Here is a 21203-nt window from a genome sequence, read left to right as displayed (position 1 = left end):
AACCTCAGAAATGTGAGGCTGCAGATGTGGTTACACTAGTGGATCCTTCCAAGATTTGAGCTTTGATGTTTGGCTGGTTAACGCTTGGCTGCAAATAAGCAAAAACAATGACTATCAATGGAATATGGTACCTTTTCTCCCCAGTTTACAGGGCAGTGTCAGTGCATGGTTGGATTTGGAGGACGAACTTGCAGCGACTGCCAGGAATTCTTCTGGGGAGATCCTGATGTGGAATGTTTGAGTAAGTAACTGTGTATGGAATGTCGGTGCTTATCTGTGGTTTCTCCTGATTAACATTCTCAGACATGTTTATTCAGTAAACATTGATGATTTATGCGTGACTATGAAAACTTTACCGCCTGTTGTCCTATGGGTTTTGTGGTGGTGTTAAAAATGTGGCTTTTTTTTATGATTGATATTTGCTTTCTTTTTTAAATGGTGTTTCATGAAATTGAGGTGCATATATCCATAGTACTGGAAATGCTTAACTTGTTAGCAGTTCTACCTTCAAAGAAATTCAAGATCACGTCTGTTATACAGCATTTTACTCTGTAAACAACAGGAATTCTGCAGATGCTGGAAATTCAAGCAACACACATCAAAGTTGCTGGTGAACGCAGCAGGCCAGGCAGCATCTCTAGGAAGAGGTGCAGTCGACGTTTTACTCTCTAATATTGTTTCAAGGGAAAATTGAAAATTACTGGAAGTATTTTTATCTGACTTTATTGTATGAGTGACTGAATGCTTACGAACGTAGATTATAATGTAAATACTGCTGGTAGAACTTCTCATACACTTAAATAGCTGCCTACAATTTGGGAGATATATTAGTACAACTTGGCTATCAGGTGAAAAGATACTGGAGTAAGAGTCTGAGTTTTCAATTTTTATACAAGATCCTGATTTGAAGAATTGGCGCATCTCTTTGTCAACACGGATCCTGTTCGATTCGCTGAGTACCAGCAGTTTATTATGAAGTATAATGGATGTTGTCTTGTCCTGTTGCCTTGCTGTATTAACCTTGACAGCAGAATGAATTTAACTGGCTTTGGTGATAGTGGGCACTGGAAATTTTATTAATGATCAGTGACTTAAAAAAAATTTGTACTTCTCAAAATGCCAAAGAATTGAGATAGCCATTTGAAGTAAGTGGTGTACTTTTACCTTATAGCCCCTGCTCTGATGCATATCGTGAATGACTCTGCTTCCACAGGCTTTGTTAGTTTCTATCTCACAACTCTGCTTCCATTTAGCTATCAACCGCACTAGAACAATTTTTGGCGAAGGAGTTTGTGATCTATTGGGACTTTTCACTACCAGGTTTAGGAACAGTTAATACCCCTCAACCATCAGGCTCTTGAACCAGAGGGAGTAACTTCACTCAGCTTCATTTGCTCCACCACTGAAGCGAATCGCTGCAGGGCCTGGTTCCTAGTGCTGGGCACAATCTAGTGTTTGTGCGATTTAAGTGCCAGCCCAGATAGACCGATAAGGTGGGGCGTTGGGACCAGAGGTGAGGGTCAGGCTAATTCTGCTCCCTCTTCCACGATGTTCACTCCGCTCCCCACAGCGCCAAGGCTGTGGAACTGCTCTGTCTGCTATGCGGTTCATTTCTGTGAGCTTTGCAACAATTTGCCCTGTTGTGCGATGAGCTGAAAACTGAGGCTTTGGGCCTACTCCGGCTGTGGGCTCTGGGTGGATGGACTCGATTTGGCTCAGAATGCTGTTGCTTGCTTTTATTGTTTGCATGATTTGTGATTTTTTTTCCCCCCTCTTTCTCTGCACGTTGGGTGTTAGTCTTTTATCAGGTTCTTTCAGGTTTCTTACCATGTGATTGCCTGTAAGTAGATGAATTTCAAGGTTATGTAATTTATAAATTATTTGATAATGTACTTCAAACTCTTCCCATGACCTATGAATTCACTTTCAAGGACTCTTCATGTCTTTGATGTGTATTGCTTATTATAATTATTATTGTTCAAAGGTTCAATTTGATGTCAGAGAAATGTATACAATATACATCCTGAAATGATTTTTCTTCTATTATTGTTGTTATTTCATTTTTCCTTTCTTTTTATATTTGCACAGTTTGTCTTTAGCACACTGGTTGTCCACCCTGTTGGTGCGATCTTTCATTGATCCTATTCGGATCATTGCATTTATTGAGAGTTCCCACAAGAAAATTAATCTCAGGGTTGTATATGGTGACGTCTATATACTTGAAACTTCTCTGATCTTGGGAGGGTTCCCAATAACCACCATGCAGCACTTTTATTTCTGAGGGAGTTTGTTGGTGTATGTCTCTGAGCAGGCTGGCAATGGTTTGAGCACAAAGTGATCAATTAACTCAACATTCCATGATGTTGTTCATGCTTCACATAAGTCTTCATCTGTCTCCATCAGCATAACCTTTCCTGTTCCTAATGATGTAGCCGCATCTAAATTCTTGATTTGTGCTCAAGTTTATTTGTGGTTATGTGTATGTAGGGGTATGGAGTAGGGAAGAAAACATCTGTATAAGACCATAAGACATAGGAGCAGAATTAGGCCATTTGGCCCATCGCGTTTGCTCCGCCATTCAATCATGGCTGATCCTCCCTCCAGCCCCACTCCCTGACCTTCTCCCCCACCCCCTGACCTTCTCCCGATAACCTTGGATGCTGTATTCAATCAAGAACCTATCAATCAGGGAGGCTAAAGACAGGTACAGGAGGAAGCTTCAGTGGAAACTCCAGCAGAACAACATGAGAGAGGTCTGAAGTGGGATGAGGACCATCACTGGGTTCCGGCAAACTAGCAACAGAGGAGCTGAAGGCACTGTGGACAGGGCCAACGAACTTAACCTGTTCTTTAACAGATTTGACATTGTGGCCCCAGACCATCCCCCCATATGAATCATCTGTTGTCGGTCCCCAACCAACGCATATTCCACTCTCCCCTCCTACCCCTCCTCACAGTCCCCCACCCTGCTCTCATGACTATACCCCTTCCCCACATGAAACCACCTCGATGGGCTTCACAGCTGAACAGGTGAGAAGACAGCTGAAACGTCTCAACCCAAGCAAGGCTGCAGGACCGGATGGTGTCAGTACCAGGGTGCTCAAAGCCTGTGCCCCTCAACTATGTGGAGTACTTCGCCATGTCTTCAACCTGAGCCTGAGGCTCCAGAGCGTTCCTGTGCTGTGGAAGATGTCCTGCCTCATCCCTGTGCTGAAGATGCCGTGCCCCAACAGCCTCAATGACTACAGACCGGTGGCATTGACCTCCCACATCATGAAGACCCTGGAGAGACTTGTTCTGGAGCTGCTCCAGCCTATGGTCACCTACTAGCTCCGACTAGGAGTTGAGGATGCCATCGTCCACCTGCTGAACCATGTCTACGCCCACCTAGACAAGCCAGCGAGCACTGTGAGGGTCATGTTTTTTGACTTCAGTGCGTTCAACACCAACCGCCCTGCTCTGCTGGGGGAGAAGCTGACAGCGATGCAGGTAGATGCTTCCCTGGTATCATGGATTCTTGATTACCTGACTTGGCAGACCACAGTATGTGTGCTTGCAGCACTGTGTGTCCGACAGAGTGATCAGCAGCACGGGCTCCACAGGGGACTGTCCTGTCTCCCTTTCTCTTCACCATTTACACCTCGGACTTCAAGTACTGCACAGAGTCTTGTCATCTTTAGAAGTTTTCTGATGACTCTTCCATAGTTGGATGCATCAGCAGGGGAGATGAGGCTGAGTACAGGGCTATGGTAGAAACTTTGTCACATGGTGTGAGCAGAATTATCTGCAGCTTAATGTGAAAAAGACTAAGGAGCAGGTGGTAGACCTGAGGAGAGCTAAGGTACCGGTGACCCCTGTTTCCATCCGGGGGGTCAGTGTGGACGTGGTGGAGGATTACAGATACCTGGGGATACGAATTGACAATAAACTGGACTGGTCAAAGAACACTGAGGCTGTCTACAAGAAGGGTCAGAGCCGTCTCTATTTCCTGAGGAGACTGAGGTCCTTTAACATGTGCCAGACGATGCTGAGGATGTTCTACGAGTCTGTGGTGGCCAGTGCGATCATGTTTGCTGTTGTGTGCTGGGGCAGCAGGCTGAGGGTAGCAGACACCAACAGTATCAACAAACTCATTCGTAAGGCCAGTGATGTTGTGGCGATGGAACTGGACTCTCTGACAGTGGTGTCTGAAAAGAGGATGCTGTCCAAGTTGCATGCCATCTTGGTCAATGTCTCCCGTCCTCTACATAATGTACTGGTTGGGCACAGGTGTACATTCAGCCAGAGACTCATTCCTCCGAGATGTAACAAAGAGCGTCATAGGAAGTCATTCCTGCCTGTAGCCATCAAACTTTACAACTCCTCCCTTGGAGGGTCAGACACCCTGAGCCAATAGGCTGGTCCTGGACTTACTTCCTGGCATAATTCACATATTACTATTTAATTATTTATGGTTTTATTACTATTTATTTATGGTGCAACTGTAATAAAAACCAATTTCCCCTGGGATCAATAAAGTATGACTATGACAACCTTTGCCTGAAATACACCCAACAACCTGGCCTCCACAGCTGCCTGTGGTAACAAGTTCCACAAATTCACCACGCTCTGACTAAAGAAATTTCTCCCCATCTTTCTTTTAAATGGACGCTCCTCTATCCTGAGGCTGTGTCCTCTTGTCCTAGACTCCCCTACCATGGGAAACATCCTTTCCACATCTACCCTGTCTCAGCGTTTCAGCATTCGAAAAGGTTCAATGAGATCGCACCCACCCTCCCAAACCTTCTAAGTTCCAGCAAGTACAGACCCAGACCCATCAAATGTTCCTCGTATGATAACCCTTTTTTTCCTGGAGTCATCCTTGTGAACCTCCTCTGAACTCTCTCCATAGTTATAGAACTATAACTATCCTTTATACTCCTGTACTATTCTACCCTGATGCAGGGTCTTCAGTCTACAGAGTTCCCAGTGCTCATCTCTGCTGTTTGTAGTGGCAGTGTGCTAGTTTTGATGGTCATTAAACTTGTAAACATTTTCATTCTCTATTTGCTATTTGTGCATAGTGTGAAAATTGTCAAATGCTATGCAACCTGTACATTTGTCATTTGTGCATGTATTTGATGAACAAGTAGGCAGAAGGGGGAAAGAAAAGCTTTGGGTAAAAGGTGTAATATACTAAAATTTGTAAGACTCTTGGCTAGGGAGGAGGAATGTTGGTGATGGCATTGTAGTCTAATCATAGGAGATACACATGCCTTAAAGGTTGAAGGAGGGGTTGCGCCTCTTTCCAAAGTACCCAGTGCACTGTACTTTACATATCTCATTGGTAGCAACGCTGCACTGCGCATCACCTATACCACTGAGAACAGTATGTCGTTCCCACAGTGGTCTTATAAGTTACCTGGGAGCACACACAACTGGCGTGGAATAAGCTGAGCTTGATCTTAGGAGAGTAAAAGGAAAATGCTTAATCACAAATGGTTAAATTATGTACAAGCAAACTGATTACCATATTCCATCTGCAAAGGTTCATTAGGGTCTTAGCAATGGAACAAATGACAGTATATATTGAGCTGTTGCCAAAATTGAAATCCACTGTGTGGGATGCATGGTTAAATTTGAAATGTTTAAGCTTGATAAACATCTGTGAGCATTCCTTTTTGCTAATCACTATTTTGCAATTTCCTGCTGGAAAGTATACATTTGAGTTCTGTGCTGTGGACAAGAGTACTAACTGCTTGCAATGAACTTTAGAGGGGTACCTTTGGGAAGGACGACATTGACTGCAGTATGTGCACTTCCTGTTTATAATCCACATTCCTTTTTTTTCTCCTGGTTAATAAATTTAAATCCTGTGTTATCTTAACAATTGCTACTTTGGCTTGAAGAAAGTTATGGAGTTCTGCTTAAGTCTAAAAAATTTTTAGTGCTGCTTTAAAATTAACTTCAACCCACCAATTAGTCTAGAGCTCTTAGGGAATTTCCTGTTAAAATTAATAAAATGGGTTTCTGTCCCAGGACATAGTAGCATTTACTCCATATATAATGTGCACACTGTAGAACTCAACCATGATGCAAACTTGAAAGTTTGTGGAACACATTAGGGCATTGAAGCAGCCTTGTTTGACACTGACTGAAAACTTACGATAGAGGAAATGAATCTCAAGTAACTTGATTAGTATTTTCTTTAAATTTGATAACTGTTTCTGAATGAATCATTTTAGGAGTATAAGCAAATGCACTGGATGGCTAATCCCATTAACCCCTTGGTTTGCAACACACATAAAAGTTGCTGGTGAACGCAGCAGGCCAGGCAGCATCAGTGGTGTGGCTCAAACACTGACAACCTCTTTGTGCCAGCACCTGGGTTCAATCCTGTCAGTGTCTCAGAGTGCTCTAGTTGTGCCCCAAATAATGATGTGTGAGTTGGTTGGTTAACTGGCCACTGTACATGACCTCTGTTGAATAACGCGTGGTAGAATCCATGGGGAGTTGAAGGGAATGTAGGGATGATAAAATAGGGATAATTATAATATTAGAATGGAATTGTGTAGTGCTGTCATTCATAAGCCCAACATAAGAGTCCCAAAGCAGGGGAAAGAGTAGCATACGGATCAAGGATATACCCATTGTCCCATTAATGAATGCAGTGTCTACATCGATCCCTGGAAATACCCACTCAAAGTGGAGTAGAAACATTTGCGATAGTAGTGAGAACTGAGGCCATGCCTCAAGAGCATGCTGAAGCCCGGCTCACGTACTTCAACTTTGGAAGTATCTGCAGCTCTCACATTGATCTCAATAGCTATAGTCCACAAAATCCAAGTGCAAGTAAGTAGTCACCCTAAGCCTAAGAAGAACAGTATCAAATCTAAACCTAGAAATTGAATTCAACACCAACTGTGAAAGTGATCAGTGATCTGCAGATTTCCTCGTTTGAGTGATATTTCAGAGTCATATTTGCCTTTATTCTGTACATGCTAATTAAGTTTACTTAGCTTCAAGTGAAGGTGAATATGAATCAACAATAGATTGTGGGGGTTTGGGAAAAAGTCTTTTGGACCATAAGACTAAAGCGTAATAGGAGCAGAATTAGGCCATTTGGCTCCTTGAGCTTGAGCCCCCATTCCATCATGGCTGACCTAGTTTTCCTTTCAGTCCCAACCTTCCCCTCTCTCTCCTACCCTGGGTTCCCTTCATGCCCTGACCAATCAAGAATCTATCAACCTCTGCCTTAAATATACATAAAGATTTGGCCTCCGCAGATGCCTGTGGCAATGAATTCCACAGATTCACCACTCACTAGCTAAAGAAATTCTAGCTCATCTCCATTCTAAAAAGGTACTCAGGCTGTGTCCTCTGGACTTAGACTCTCCCACCATAGAAAACATCCTCTCCATACCCACTCTGTCGAGGCCTTTTACCATTCAATAGGTTTCAATTCGGTCACTGCTCATTATTGTGATACCCAGAGCCATCAAACACTCTTCATGTGACAAGCCCTTCATTCCTGGAGTCATTTTCATGGACCTCCTTTGAATCTTCTCCAATGTCAGCACATCCTTTCTAAGATAAGGGGCCCAGAACTGCTCTGAATACTCCGTGAGACCTCACCAGTGATTTATAAAGTCTCAACGTTACATGCAACACACATCAAAGTTGCTGGTGAACGCAGCAGGCCAGGCAGCATCTCCTGACGAAAGGTCTCGGCCTGAAACGTTGACTGTACCTCTTCCTAGAGATGCTGCCTGGTGTCCTGACGAAGGGTCTCGGCCTGAAACGTCAACTGTACCTCTTCCTAGAGATGCTGCCTGGCCTCCTGCGTTCACCAGCAACTTTGATGTGTGTTGCTTGAATTTCCAGCAGAATTCCTGTTGTCAACATTACATGCTTGCTTTTATATACTTTTGAAGACAGTATTCGAATATTGTCATGAACCAAAGTAAAAAAAAGTTCCTAATTATAATGGGCAAACAGTACTATCAATGTGGTGGTATCTTTTAATTCTGTACGGAAATGTGAGTGAACTACAGCACTGTGGTGATTACATGCAGCTGGAGCCAGTATTTCATCTTAAACTCAGTAAATATTGTGATTTTTAAGCAGGCAAATGAACTGCTCCAAAAATGGTCTTGTGGGCAGTCTGATAGGTCAACCTCTGACTCACTGGAATAGTGTTGCATTTGAGTGAAAAGTGAGATTGATTCTGCTATTGTTTTATACAGATATGGGGCATGGCACTTTCTAGCATTTCTGTGATGTATGACAAGTACTGGTTTAGAGTTTATAAATGCAGTAGCAAAAATGTGTGTGTATTTTAAAATTCAATGGACTGGTTATGTGGGTATGAAAGTGGTGATTGAAATTTAGTTTGGAGAAATGAGTTAATGCGTCTGGGAAAGGACAAACAAGCAAAGGAATGTCTAATAAAATAAGAGAATGCTGCAAATGTAGAGGAACAGAAGTCGTGGAATGTGTGGTCATAGATTCCTGACTATAGCGGGTTATTGTTTTGGCAGATAAGATTAAGAATCCAAATGAGATTCTGACTATCTTGGTTGAAAAAGGAGAATGTGAAAACTGTAAACACAAACTTTAAGCTGTTTTTATTGCTGAGGGCATGGTTCGGGTCACCATGCCACAGGAAGGGCTTGAAAGCACAGGAGATTTATGAGGATATTGTTGAACAATTCATTATTTATCTTGACTGGGTTATCTTTCTTTGGGACACTGATATAAAGTGGAAAGTCCTAGAGGATAAACAAAAAAATATATTTTTATATACCAGAGAGCAAGAAAAGTTTTAATTCTGCTCCTATATCTTGTAGTCTTAAAATTTTATAGTAGCAATGAAGCTCTCAATCCCACTGCTTGAAAGGATGGCGAAAGCAGAAAACTATATATGTACACACACACATATATACAGAATAACTTGCTCTTTGTATATAAAAAAAACTTCAAAGCTTGAAGGGCTACAGAGCAAGAATTGGTAAATGGGATTAACTGATGGCTGCTTTTTGTGTGTGTAGTCAGGATGGAGCCGAAGATTTGCCTGTATTGCAAATTCTGTTTTAAATTAAAAACTCATCAATTTTCCATTTCATGTTGAAAAGGAGAGATGTTTAAACAAAGCTATCTGAATGTACCCTAAGTTACTAATTGGAAGTATGCGGCATGCTGCTTCATGGAACACACATGTTGTGCCGACCTTTTAACCTATTCCAAGATCAATCTGATGCTTACCTTCTACATGGCCCTCCAATTTTCTGTTGTCTATATAGGTTTCCTCCGCATTCCGAAGGTAGACCATTCCTATGAAACGGTTCGTAAGCCGAAATATCGTAAAGCGAAGAAGTAATTACCATTTATTTATATGGGAAAATTTTGTGAGCGTTCACAGACCCAAAAGTAACCTACCAAATCATGCCAAACAACATATAAAACCTGAAATAACAGTAGCATATAGTAAAAGCTGGAATGATATGATAAATGCACAGCCTATATAAAGTAGAAATACTTTTCCACAATCATTACTGAACTGTTCTCCATAGCGAAAATCTCACGCAAGCGCTGTTGGCAAAAACACGGCACAAGCGCTCTCCAGTGACCTTTAAATTATGAAGCTGCCAAATCATACTAAATAACACCTAAAAATACACAGCCAATATAAAGTAGAAATAATGTATGTACAGTGTAGTATCACTTACCGGAATCAGGACAGCGCAGAGCACACGGATGATGGTGTGTTAGACAGAGTCGTCACAGGCTGGGGTGGTGCAGTGGCCCCACCCTCCGGGCCACCAACTATACATTGCCGCGAAGCATGCAGGGGTCCAGTGGTAGCCGGGACGCACCCAGCACACCTTTATGGGGGGAAAAAAGCCGAAATAAACATGCTAATTAATTAACGTGTGGGGCGGCACCTAATAATTAGCATGTTTATTTCAGCTATTTTCTTAAAGATGTGCTGTGTGCCTCCCAGCTACTGCTGCATTCTCCGCGAATCGGTACAGTATCTGTCCGCGGCCTGGGTGTTGGGGTGGTGGGACATTGGGGTGTCATCTCATCATCAATCAGGGCAGGCAGCTCATCTTCTCCTATGACTGTCCGCCTCGATGTCAAAGGTCGAGGTTCGTCGGCTGATGTGGAAGGCTTGCTTGACTGCTGAGCCTCGCGCATTTTTCAATCATACAGTTCTTTGTAAGGACTCAAAGAATCTTGCAAATATCCCCTAAACCTACGTACCCTTTCAAAATTAAAGTCGTATTTTATCATTACTCATTCAGTTTCGATTGTTATCCTTTCCTCTTCCAATTGCATCAGCTCTTCATCTATCAGTTCTTGGTCATGGGGTGCCAAAACCTCCTCAACGTCATCTTCTTTCGCTTCCACAAGCCAAACTCACTTTGTCCTTGCTTCGTTCACCACGATCGAAACGCTTAATTATGTCTAGTTTTACGCTAAGTGTAACACCCTTACGAGCTCTTTCAGGCTTTTCCGACACCATAGAACTCATCTTGCAAACGACTGCTCACAGGCTGGTGTTAAAACAATGCTGGCGAGAATGCCGTTCCGAATCCGGGGGGCGCACGCTGCTTTTTAATTGCGTGCTGAATTTTTTTCGTAACAGTGAAAACACCTTCTGAAAGTGAAAACAGGGTACTAATGTGGGTCTTTCGTAACAGTGAGGTTTCGTAAAGCGAACGTTCGAAAAGCGGGAGACACCTGTATGCATGCCTAAGAGTTTCTTAAATGTCCCTAATGTCTGCCACCGTCCCTGGCAGAGCATTTCATGCACTCACCACTCATTAAGTAAAAACCTACCTCTGACATCCCCTTGTACTTTCCTCCTATCACTTTGAAATAATGCCTTATCCTTGTATTAGTCATGTCTGCCCTGCGACAACAGCACTGGCTATCCACTCGATCTATTGTCTCTTACTGTGGATCACCTTCGTTAATGGATTATTTGGTATTGCTGCTTAAGTTTAGCCATGTAAACTAGGAAAATTGTTAAAGCAACCTTTGGAAACCCAGATGTTGCTTCATTTAAACGAAGGGGTTAATTTGTGAATGAACAAAGAACTTAACATTATGTTTGTATTTTTTTTAAAATGTAAAACTTGCTGATTGTTTCGAAGATAGATATGATCATCACATATGGTTTTAGAATTAGAAACATTGAATAATTCAATACCTTTTTTGAAATGTGATCATAGTGTATAGTTTGAGCTGTTCCAAAAGTAATGACTAGAATTGGAATGAAAAACTTGCATCAATTCTTAGAAAATTGGACCTACCTACCCAATAAAAAAATTATCTTGGGCCTCACTTATGTAGTCAAAGATAGCTAATTTTCACATTTTGTTGTTCATGCAAAATTTGATTACGCGAAAGTGAGTTTATTCAATGGAAAAGAGTTTTTAGATGAGATGAAATTACTTAGAGAAACTTAATATGCTCCCAAGCTACCCACATTGCAATGTCCCTGAATGCCATGATAGCTGTGGTCAACAAAGATAAAGATTTCAAACTACCCTGAAATTTTCACTCAAACATGTCACAATATTGAAAATAAGAGATCCACAGTACTTCTAGTAGAAGTTAATAAACAACTTTGTTTAAACTTATGTCATTTAATGTTTGAGCAAAATTAACATTAAATTAATAAATATCAGCTATAATTTAAATAATTGTTAGTATTTTTTGAGTTCAACTACTTTTGCTTTTATCCATTTTCTATATTAATTTGTGAAGATATATAGGACATAGATGTGTTTTACTCTGGAGCATCAGACACAAATTTAGTAAAGCACCATATTGCAGCTCCTTTCACTTTCAGGGGAAGTGCATGTTTGAATGATATATGGCAATTAATGCATCGTATAATTTCAGAATTTAATTTTCCACATTTTTGGAGCATGGTCACTTTAAATGGTTTGAGTGTGAACAAACCTTTGTAAAGTTTGTTACACTGTTGTCTTTTCACAGTCAGATGTGATATCCTACAGCTGGCTTTGATCTGTTATCCTCTTAGTGTCTATTCTATCCAGGACAGAACATGATACCAGAACATGATGGTAATCATTTGTGTAAACTTGGGTAACTCTGAGAACTTCCAGACTGTAATTTCTTCTTTTGCTAATTAGATTGATTTCCATTGTTAAAACATCTGTCCTTTGAAGTTAGTAATGTCCTGTTTAAGTAGCATCCTCTGTAACACATTTGGAGATCTAACTGATTTGTATCCAGGCTGATCTAGATTAGAGGAGTTTTGTTAAGGAACTACACTAATTTTATCTTGAGCATGATCAGACTGGTCGACATTAATTCATAAATTGGAAACATAAGTTGATTCTTTTTCTTTTGTCTTTCCATCCTGTATAGTTCCATGTGCTCCGCTGAAAGTTTTATTTTTCCCCAAGATGTGGAATATTTGTAATTTTGGAAGTAATGATGCATTTTTTTCGAATATATCTAGTACCCTTTAAGGAAAGTCAAGCAAATGGTGTAACTGTTTGCTGTTTAGCAGAGGATTTTTGGCAGGGGTGGGGCAGGTGGAGATGTGTAGAAAGAACAGAATGGGAGTGAAAACATCAGGTGTGACCCAGAGGAACTGTCTGCAGGGAAAAGAAAATATTTGTAGTTATTGGTGGACATGTCAGTCATTGAACCGAAAAGGTTATTGTACATTAATTCAATGGTTAAAAAGAAAACAGCATTAGAAGATGAGGCTCTGTGTAATCCAGTTGAAATACTCTGAGGAATAATTAAGGCAGAAGTTGATTTTCAAGCTTTCAGTTTGATCTCAGTAATGAAGTAGTGAATTATAATTTATACAGTTTTAACTTTATCATTTGCTGCCTGAAGATTCTTCACTTTTATAGGTTAGTTGGTCTGTTTCTTGTAATCCTTGCTAACAGATGCCAGAGAGTTGTCTCTAGTTAGCACCATTTGGTTTAGATTAGCAAAAAACTAGACTGAAGTATTGTGCTTTGATGTCAGCTTCTGTGTTTTTAAAGTTAACAGCAAACACAATTCCTTGGCTGTTGGCTGCAAAGTCCAAATTGTTGCAGTTTGTTCATTAAGCTTTATTGCCTAAGCGTTGAAACACTCAATTTTCAAGGTACTTTTATGAAATTCAGAATGAAAATGACTTTTTTTTAGCATTTCGTTGAGTCTCAATGTACCAAAGCTATTCAGTTATTAAGAAGCAATTAGAGTATTTAAGTTTATTAATACAGTTACTTTGTGTGGAAAACCATCTTTAAAAAGTCAGCAAGTTAAACATTCACATTTCAGACTGGTTGATAGTGAATGTTGGCCGGAGTACCATGTAGCATTGCTGTTGTTCTTTGGAGAGGCGTCATTGATTCAGTAAAACAAGTTAGACTCCACCACTATAATTGGTAAATCGCTTATTATTGCCACTGAGGTACAGTGAAAAGCTTTTGTTCGCATGCCGTCCAGACAGATCATCAAAGTAGAACTCAAGGACAAGCCAGTAGCAGAATGCAGGACATAATGTTGTCGGCGTAGGATGTACTACAAACGCTGGAATACACACAAAGTGCTGGAGGAGCTCCACAGGTCAGGCAGCACCTATGGATGCGAATAAACAGTCGATGTTTCGGTCCGAGACCCTTCATCAGGACTGGAAAGGAAGGGGGAAGAAGTCAGAATAAGAAGGTGGGAGGGAGGGAAGGAGGAAATACAAGGTGGCAGGTGATAGGTGAAACTGGGAGAAGGGGAGGGGATGAAGTAAAGAGCTGGGAGGTTGATTGGGGTGGAAGAGATACAAGAAGAGAAGGTGTGAGAGGGAAACAAGATGGGAAATGCTGGAGGGGGGGAAATTACCAGAAACTGGAGAAATGTATATTTATGTCATTAGGTTGAAGGCTACCTAGATGGAATATAAGGTGTTGCTGCTTCAAACTGTGTGTGGACTTGTGGTATCATGACAGTATAATGTTATAGTTTCAGGGAAAGTACAGTGGACATAAAACAAATGAGATGCAAGGGCTATGAGGAGGTAAATTGTAACTCTTCATTGTATAAGGGACCATTCAAGAGTCTTATATGAATGGAGAATGACTGGGGTGGGAAGGGAAGGAGAAGATAGAATGGCTGGGTTGGGTACTTTTCCTGAAACAGCAGGAAGTGCGGCCAGAGTCAATGGGGGATTTGGTTTTTGTATGATAGACTGGGGTAGACTGCAATTTTCTATAATTTCTCATAGTATTGGGCAGAATAAAGTTCAAAGTAAATTTATAATCAAAGTACATAAACATTAACCTATCAATTTTCAACTAACCTTTTGGTAAATGCACCTCTTATGGGCTCCTGCTAGTTTGACCCTGCACAGAAAGTCCCAAGACTCGCCCCTTTTAAAACCTTCCACCATTTGCTCTGAGTCCTGTACCATTTCCATGCCACCTGGAGACTTCCTAAAGCTGCCAGCACCTCCTCTTCTACAGTATGTTCCACTCTCCAGATGAGGAAAGTCCCACTCAGATATACTCTGTTTATATTCCAAGCACAGACAGAGTCTCAGAGGCGTGTCACTCAAGCGTTCACTTTCTGCGTGCGTGGCACAACCCTTTCCCCCCCCCAGAGCTAGGTTACACCTCCTCAACAGCTTCCCAGGGTGCTGTTGCAGGTGCAGTGGAGGCTCACCAGGATGCAGCCTGGCACAGAGCAGATCAGTTATGAGGAGAGGCTGCGTCTCTTCTCCCTGGAGCAGAAGAGGGGATGTGGATGAGGTATGTGAAATGACAAGGGCATATAGGCAAGGTTGTCTGCAAGATACTGTCTCTTAGGAGGAGATTTACCAGAACATTTTTCAGGTGATTGGAGGAAAGTAAAGGGGATGTCAGGGGTAGTTTTCTTACACAGAGGATGGTGAGTTTGCAGGGACATTTAAGAGACTCTTAAACAGGCACATGGACGGCTATGTGGGAGAGAAGGATCAGAATTGATCTTACATTTGGTTAAAAGGTTGGCACAACACTGTGGGCCGAAGGGCCTGTACTGTGCTGTGGTGTTCTATGTTCTATAAACTGTATTTCACCATATATAACCCTGAGATTCTTGCAGTCATACTTGTTCTATGGAATAATAACCATAGTAGAATTAATGAAAGACCGCCCAACTAAGGCATTCAACTGGTGTGCAGATAGAAAAAGAAAGAATAATAAATAAATAAGCAATGTTTCCAATGCCCCTGAATAAATGCCCTTGAGCAGTTGCTGTACCAAGCTGTGATGCATCTTGGTTGGATACTTTCTGTGGTGCCTTTGCAAAAAATGATGCAGGTCATCAGGGACACATACAATTTCCCTGGCATTCTGAAGATAAATTTGTTTTATTTCACAAGCTAACATTTCTTGAGAGAATTCGTGATTATTCTGATTGAATCAGAGCCCTTAATGAAATAGGGGATAGGAGAAGAAAGGAAGCATCGATTCGTAGTATGGATTGCAATATAAAACAAAATACAATTTTGTACAAAAGTGGATATGATAGGATGGTATTTATCAAATCAGGCTTTCCAAATTAGGCAAGATTTCATTTACTGACGCAGCGGGTTAAAGGTACAAAATACATCAAAACACTGGTGGTGAAAAAGGAAAAATGTCACATTAGTCCTGAAGGGAAAAGATGTCACTAGTCTATGCAAGAAAAGAATTTGAACAAAAGTAGAAGTAGCATCACTGTGACCTTGGTATGTTTGGAATTGTCAGTGAAGTTGGAAGTATTCTAGTTTGGCTCCAGCATCCCTGTTTTGATAAGTGCCTCATTCAGAGTTCATATTTTTTAAAATTGTGCCAGCTGTTTGAGGGGATTCTGTAAACTTTAACTGTTTTCAAAGTATTAAATTGAAGGAGTCCATGCTGAAGTTTAACAAGCAGATAATGTGGACCTGGTGTTTCTGTAGCTGAATTGATTACTGAACACCTACTTTTAGGTGCAGTGAAAAGTTTTCTCTTGTATATCAGAGCCTTCCAACTCAATGAAATTGTGGGAACTAGCTGAGATTCACGTTTAACTTGGGATTAATCCAAATGAGGTTACGCCTTTCAAATTCTGCCAGTGGTGCATTTAACCACATGTCCATTTAAGGATGAATAGTCTTCAGTATCCGGATTCTGTGCTGGAATGGTAGAAATGCATTCATTATGTGACTGAAATTTTATACAGCCTGCCAAGAAGAGAGTTGTACACATGCAGAGCTCTGCTTCAGCAATAAAAACTTAAAAGATAAATGTATATGGTATGACATGAAGTAACACTGTACATGGAGTTTCAGCATTTAAATTATTCAGACTATATACTCATACCAGCATTATTAGGGCCTTCCCTCCAGCCAGAATTCCCCTCTAACACGCCAACCCGGATAGTGCTGATTTGTTACAACGTGGTTATTCAATTCTTTATTGAAATCTTCAAAAATTACAAAAATTCATCCTAAACAACACTTAAAACTTCTCAAGCGGTTACCATTACAGTACCCATTCAATGAGAGTGCTTTACATACACTCTCAGCCAATTGCATATTAGTTCATGCTCTGCCTCCCCAGCATATGTAAATGTTCTTGCTCCCTCACCAATTTATTCCAGTTTTTTTCATCCATAATGTCTGGAAAGCAGCCTTCAACTTTCGGTGAGGGGAGTTACATCTAAGATGTCAGGGAGAAGCATTAGCATGGATGTGAAGCTCCTAGTATTTCAGGCAGAAGCAATCTTCCAAAACACCGTTGAACTGGCCGGTGAAGCAGGATTAGAGGATGTTAATGATGGTGATGTTGAAGAGTTACTGCATTCTCACGGTGAGGGCCTTAATAATGTAGAGTTTTGAGAATTGGCAGAGCATGCATCTTGGGTGAATCTGAGGACATGACTGGAGAAGACAAAACATCGGCAAGAAACCTCACCACAAAACACTCAGTACTAGCATCACCACGATCAAACGCATCATGGACCAAGTCATTGATAATGACCTTGACTGGGAGTGAAGCAATAAGGTAAAGAGAGGGGTTTTCAACATGATTTCTTGCTACCAAGAACTGCTTCATGGGAGGAAAATTAAGAAAAGACTGTCAAATCTCGATACCTACTTGAAGAAGAAGCCAAAGTTAGAGGAGGAATCACAGCCTGGTCCCTCCTTTAAGATGTAACCACCTCCCAGTTCCCTCCTCTGTTGCTGCCATATGTTGCTGCCCCACTGATATACAGGTTAGGCCTATTTGTTTGTGATTGCACAAATTACTGTGTTATACATAAAATAATATGTATAAAATATCATATATCTTGGGTTTGTTTGTTTTTATCGAGCACACGTGTAATGTTATAATGGCTCTGCATAGCACTCCACCTCCAAGGAACACGTCCTCAGCATTAAGCGGGGTCTGAGTGTATTTGCTCTGGAGGGAACTGCATCAATGTGATTCAGAGCAGGGTGAACTTTCTCAGTTCTTACCCTGTCAGCTCTTGCATTCAACTGGGTCATTCATTCATTATGTACCACAGTCTTCCATCCATCTTTAACCTAAGTTCTAATAAGCACTTCAAAACTTTTATCTGTCCATCGCTTGATGTAACTCATGAATGTCTCGCGCTGTTGACCATGACTTTTTCTTCCATCACTGAAAGATGTTCGAGCTTCTCTTGCCTCAGTACATATCCCAGAAATTGCAGCTGCCATTTCCTGATTGATGATATCAGGTCTTTTTATTCCAGCTTTTCACAACACTTTATTTGTTACTCTGTCCTTTCATGATACTTTCAACATTCTTCTCAAAAACCAGAGTTCTGTAGCTTTGAGGCTTCCCTCGTTTTGCTTTGATATTATCTAATATTTGCTTCCATGTGTTGGTGTGGAATGAATATAGCACCACAACACTTTCACACCCAGAGAAATTACATTATTTTTTAGTATCATGCTCAAACACTCGAACTTGCAATCCCAATCCTTCTAATTTCAACACCAGCCCTACCATCAGATGTAATTGTGCTCCCGAAGCAACTGAATTATCACGTTTGTTTAATTGTTTCATAGCCCACTTTCAGTTCACTTCTCTGTATGTCTGTCTTATTTGTGACCAGGTACTTTGTCGTCTTGCAGTTGATGGTCAATCTTCTCTGTGCACTTTCTTGGACTTTATCGACCATTTCTTGGAGCTTCTTTTAGAAGTAGCTATCAGCACTGTATTGTCTGCATATTATAGGCTGTTCAAGTTATATCCACCAATTATCATGCCTGGAATACTGCTAATTTCTCTTAGAATCTTCTCACTATAAAGGTTAGATAGGTTGGATGAGAGAACACAACCCTGTTTGACTCAAACGGATAACTGCTATATTTTCCATAATTTTATTTTGATCTTCTTGTCAAACAGTTGCCATAATTTTTATACTCCATGATGCTATACGTATGAGAGGGAGATGGGGAGTTGTTTTGGTTAGATTATTGATATGGTAATGCTATCGGGGGCTGGATCACTGACAATAGCTGTACAGAGAATGCAATGAATGACCCTAGTTATTTTCCTCAATATGATTGCCTAATCAAATGTCTGAAATTGAAGATTGTTTCAAACTTCTACGAGTTGTCAAGGTTCCCATATGAGAATCTGGAAGGAGGGGATGAAAGCATGTTCACATTTGAAAACTGTAGTGAGTTTCCAGATTGCAGCAATGGAGTTTGTCACAATGGCAAAAGACATCACTCTAAAACTAGTATACAAAAAATATTTAATAAGGATAGGTTGAATCAGACACATGTTCAAAGAAAGGCTGAGTTGTTTATGGAACATGGTTGTATAAAATAGAAAATTTTAGTACTTCACAGTGTCTGCCTTGATATTACACACATGAAAATATTTTTGTTTGTTGGCTGGGAGTAACTAAGTGTACTGTCTTTCATGATTGCTGAGGGAAGACCTACTCATGGTTGAAAATGCCTGTTCAAAGCTGAAGAGAAAAAAATCAAATAGCATGATAGCTGTTATTGGCCAAAGCATTCAAATGACTCTAACTCATGGATATAGAATGTTGAAGTAAGTAGTTCCAAGGTTGTTGGAGTCAGTGCTGCCCTCCAGTGCTTGCTCGCTAGAAGACAAGATGCATTGTGTTTGACTACAGACTGCTGCGATGCTCATGGACTCAGGGACTTGGACTATATTTTTGTTTGTGTGACTGTATGTTACTGCTGTTTTTTATGTGCTTTGTGTGCCTTGCACTGTGTATGACTGTTGGGACTGACTGTACCTTGGCCTCGGAGTAATCCTATTTCGTTTGGCTGTATTCATGTATAGTCGAATGACAATTGGACTTGTGCACTCCAGTGTTGCAATTATTGTTGGTGTATCTGTCATGAAAGCTGGGCTTTCTCTCATTGATACTGTCAGCGCTAGAGTGCAAGTTTTCAGTCTTTCACCAGAAAGTACTGATTAGTGGCTCTTTGTACATTTTTTAATCCACCAATTTCAGACAAATTCTGTTGTCTAGAGAACAGTTATTTGGATTCCCAATTACACAGTGAACAGTTATGAAGAGAACTCTGCACCAGTTGTAACAAGATTTGTGATCTATTGTCCCAATGCGGATGTTGATCTGTAAAAGCAGTTTGAGCCAGGAGGAGAAAATGTAGACAACAAGCTTTTGTTTGAATGTTACAGATCTTGGACCGGTCCTTTCAACTTTGCCATATGCAAGTGCTTTATAAATGTGAGGGGTTTTCATGAAGTCAATTTAATAACTTTGTTCTTACTTTTTAAAGAATGTGATTGTAATGAACTTGGCATCGAGACACGGCAGTGTAACCAGACAGATGGACACTGCGTCTGTCGAGAAGGGATTACTGGTGAACGGTGTGATAGATGTGCCCGAGGATACTTCGGTACGTTCCCTCATTGTGAACAGTGCCACGCGTGCTTCAGTCTCTGGGATAAAAAGATTGAAGAGCTGACTACTCAAAGCAAACGACTTGTGGAGCAGGCTGATGCAATCAAAGCCAATGGAGTTATTGGCCCTTACCAAGAAACTGTTAACGCCATGCAGGGCAAGATGAATGAGATACAATTGCTGCTTGCTGAAAATCCTGCAACAGAGCCACTTAACAATATTGAGGAGCTTTTGGAAGAAGCCAAGTAAGTAAGCTCAATTTATGTTAATGCTCTCTCTGCTACACACACAGGCAGAGTCCTGTATGTTACAACATCAGTTTACTGAGGAAGTGGTTGAGATCTAGAAAGAAAGTGAAAGCAAGACTTTGATTAATGTTGGCTTTCACCTTCTTAACAAAATAACTAAACCTCATAGTTAGTGAAGCGTAGTCACTGTATTAAAGTCAGAGTTGTGCAGCACAGATGCCCCTCAGTAGGTCTAGCCTTTTCAAATGCCTCTGAAGCCTGTTACTTTACTGCCTGTTATGCTGCTGATGTTTAGGGCAGCAATGAAGGTTTTCTTCATTGCTGTTTCTGGAACAATTTTGTTTTATTAGTCAAGGTTCTAAGCCCTGAGCTGAAACCCTGAACCTGGAGGACCAGTAGACTACTCTTAGTCTGGCCTCTACTGTTTGACCTTTTTGGCATGGGTGACCCTACCAAGAGTCAAAGCACAAGGCCCATTTATTCTATTGTGGAATAAATATTGACTATCTGCCCTATCGATGCCTTTGCTTCAGGGGAAATGAGCCCAGCCTATTCAATCTATCCCTCTAACTAAAGTCCATCATCCTGGTGAACGTCCTTTCCCTGTGTAAAGAGTGTCCTTCCAAAAGTGTCATAACTAGAACTGCATACAGTACTTCAGGTGCTGCCTAACTAAGTGTTTTGTAAATGACGACCCAGCTCAATATTCTGTGATTTGAACAATGATGGAGCCTGTCTACCTCTGACACTTTCAAGGGACCAAGGACTTGAACACTAAGGTTCAAGCTGAATTGTCATTCAACCATACATAAATACCCATGAATGTAGCCAAACGAAACAGCTATACTCTGGGGCCACGGTGTAAAGCTACCAGCAGCCATACACAGCCCAAGGCCCATGCAGCACATATAAGGTAGCAAGTACATATAAGAAAGCAGTAAAATACAGTCACTCAAAATATATAGCCCAAGTCCCTGAGTCCGTGAATGTTGCAGCAATCTGCAGTCGAACACAATACAGCTTGTCTCCCGTGGAGTGAACACTGGTCCC

General features: G+C 41.0%; 1 protein-coding gene across 1 annotated transcript in view; it reads left to right on the top strand.

Annotated features, from left to right (window-relative positions):
- Positions 1-21203, top strand: part of lamb1a (laminin, beta 1a) — an 85454-nt gene that overhangs the window by 42796 nt on the left and 21455 nt on the right. Inside the window, exons 23-24 of the mRNA XM_072240971.1 lie at positions 145-241; positions 19781-20150. Of these exons, the coding sequence (XP_072097072.1) occupies positions 145-241; positions 19781-20150 (467 nt within the window). The remainder of the gene's footprint in view (positions 1-144; positions 242-19780; positions 20151-21203) is intronic.

The sequence above is a fragment of the Mobula birostris genome, chromosome 23, assembly GCF_030028105.1.
Source record: "Mobula birostris isolate sMobBir1 chromosome 23, sMobBir1.hap1, whole genome shotgun sequence".
Classification (NCBI taxonomy): Eukaryota; Metazoa; Chordata; class Chondrichthyes; order Myliobatiformes; family Myliobatidae; genus Mobula; species Mobula birostris.
The sequence above is the reverse complement of the archived record's forward strand: the minus strand, read 5'-3'. Positions and strand labels throughout refer to the sequence as shown.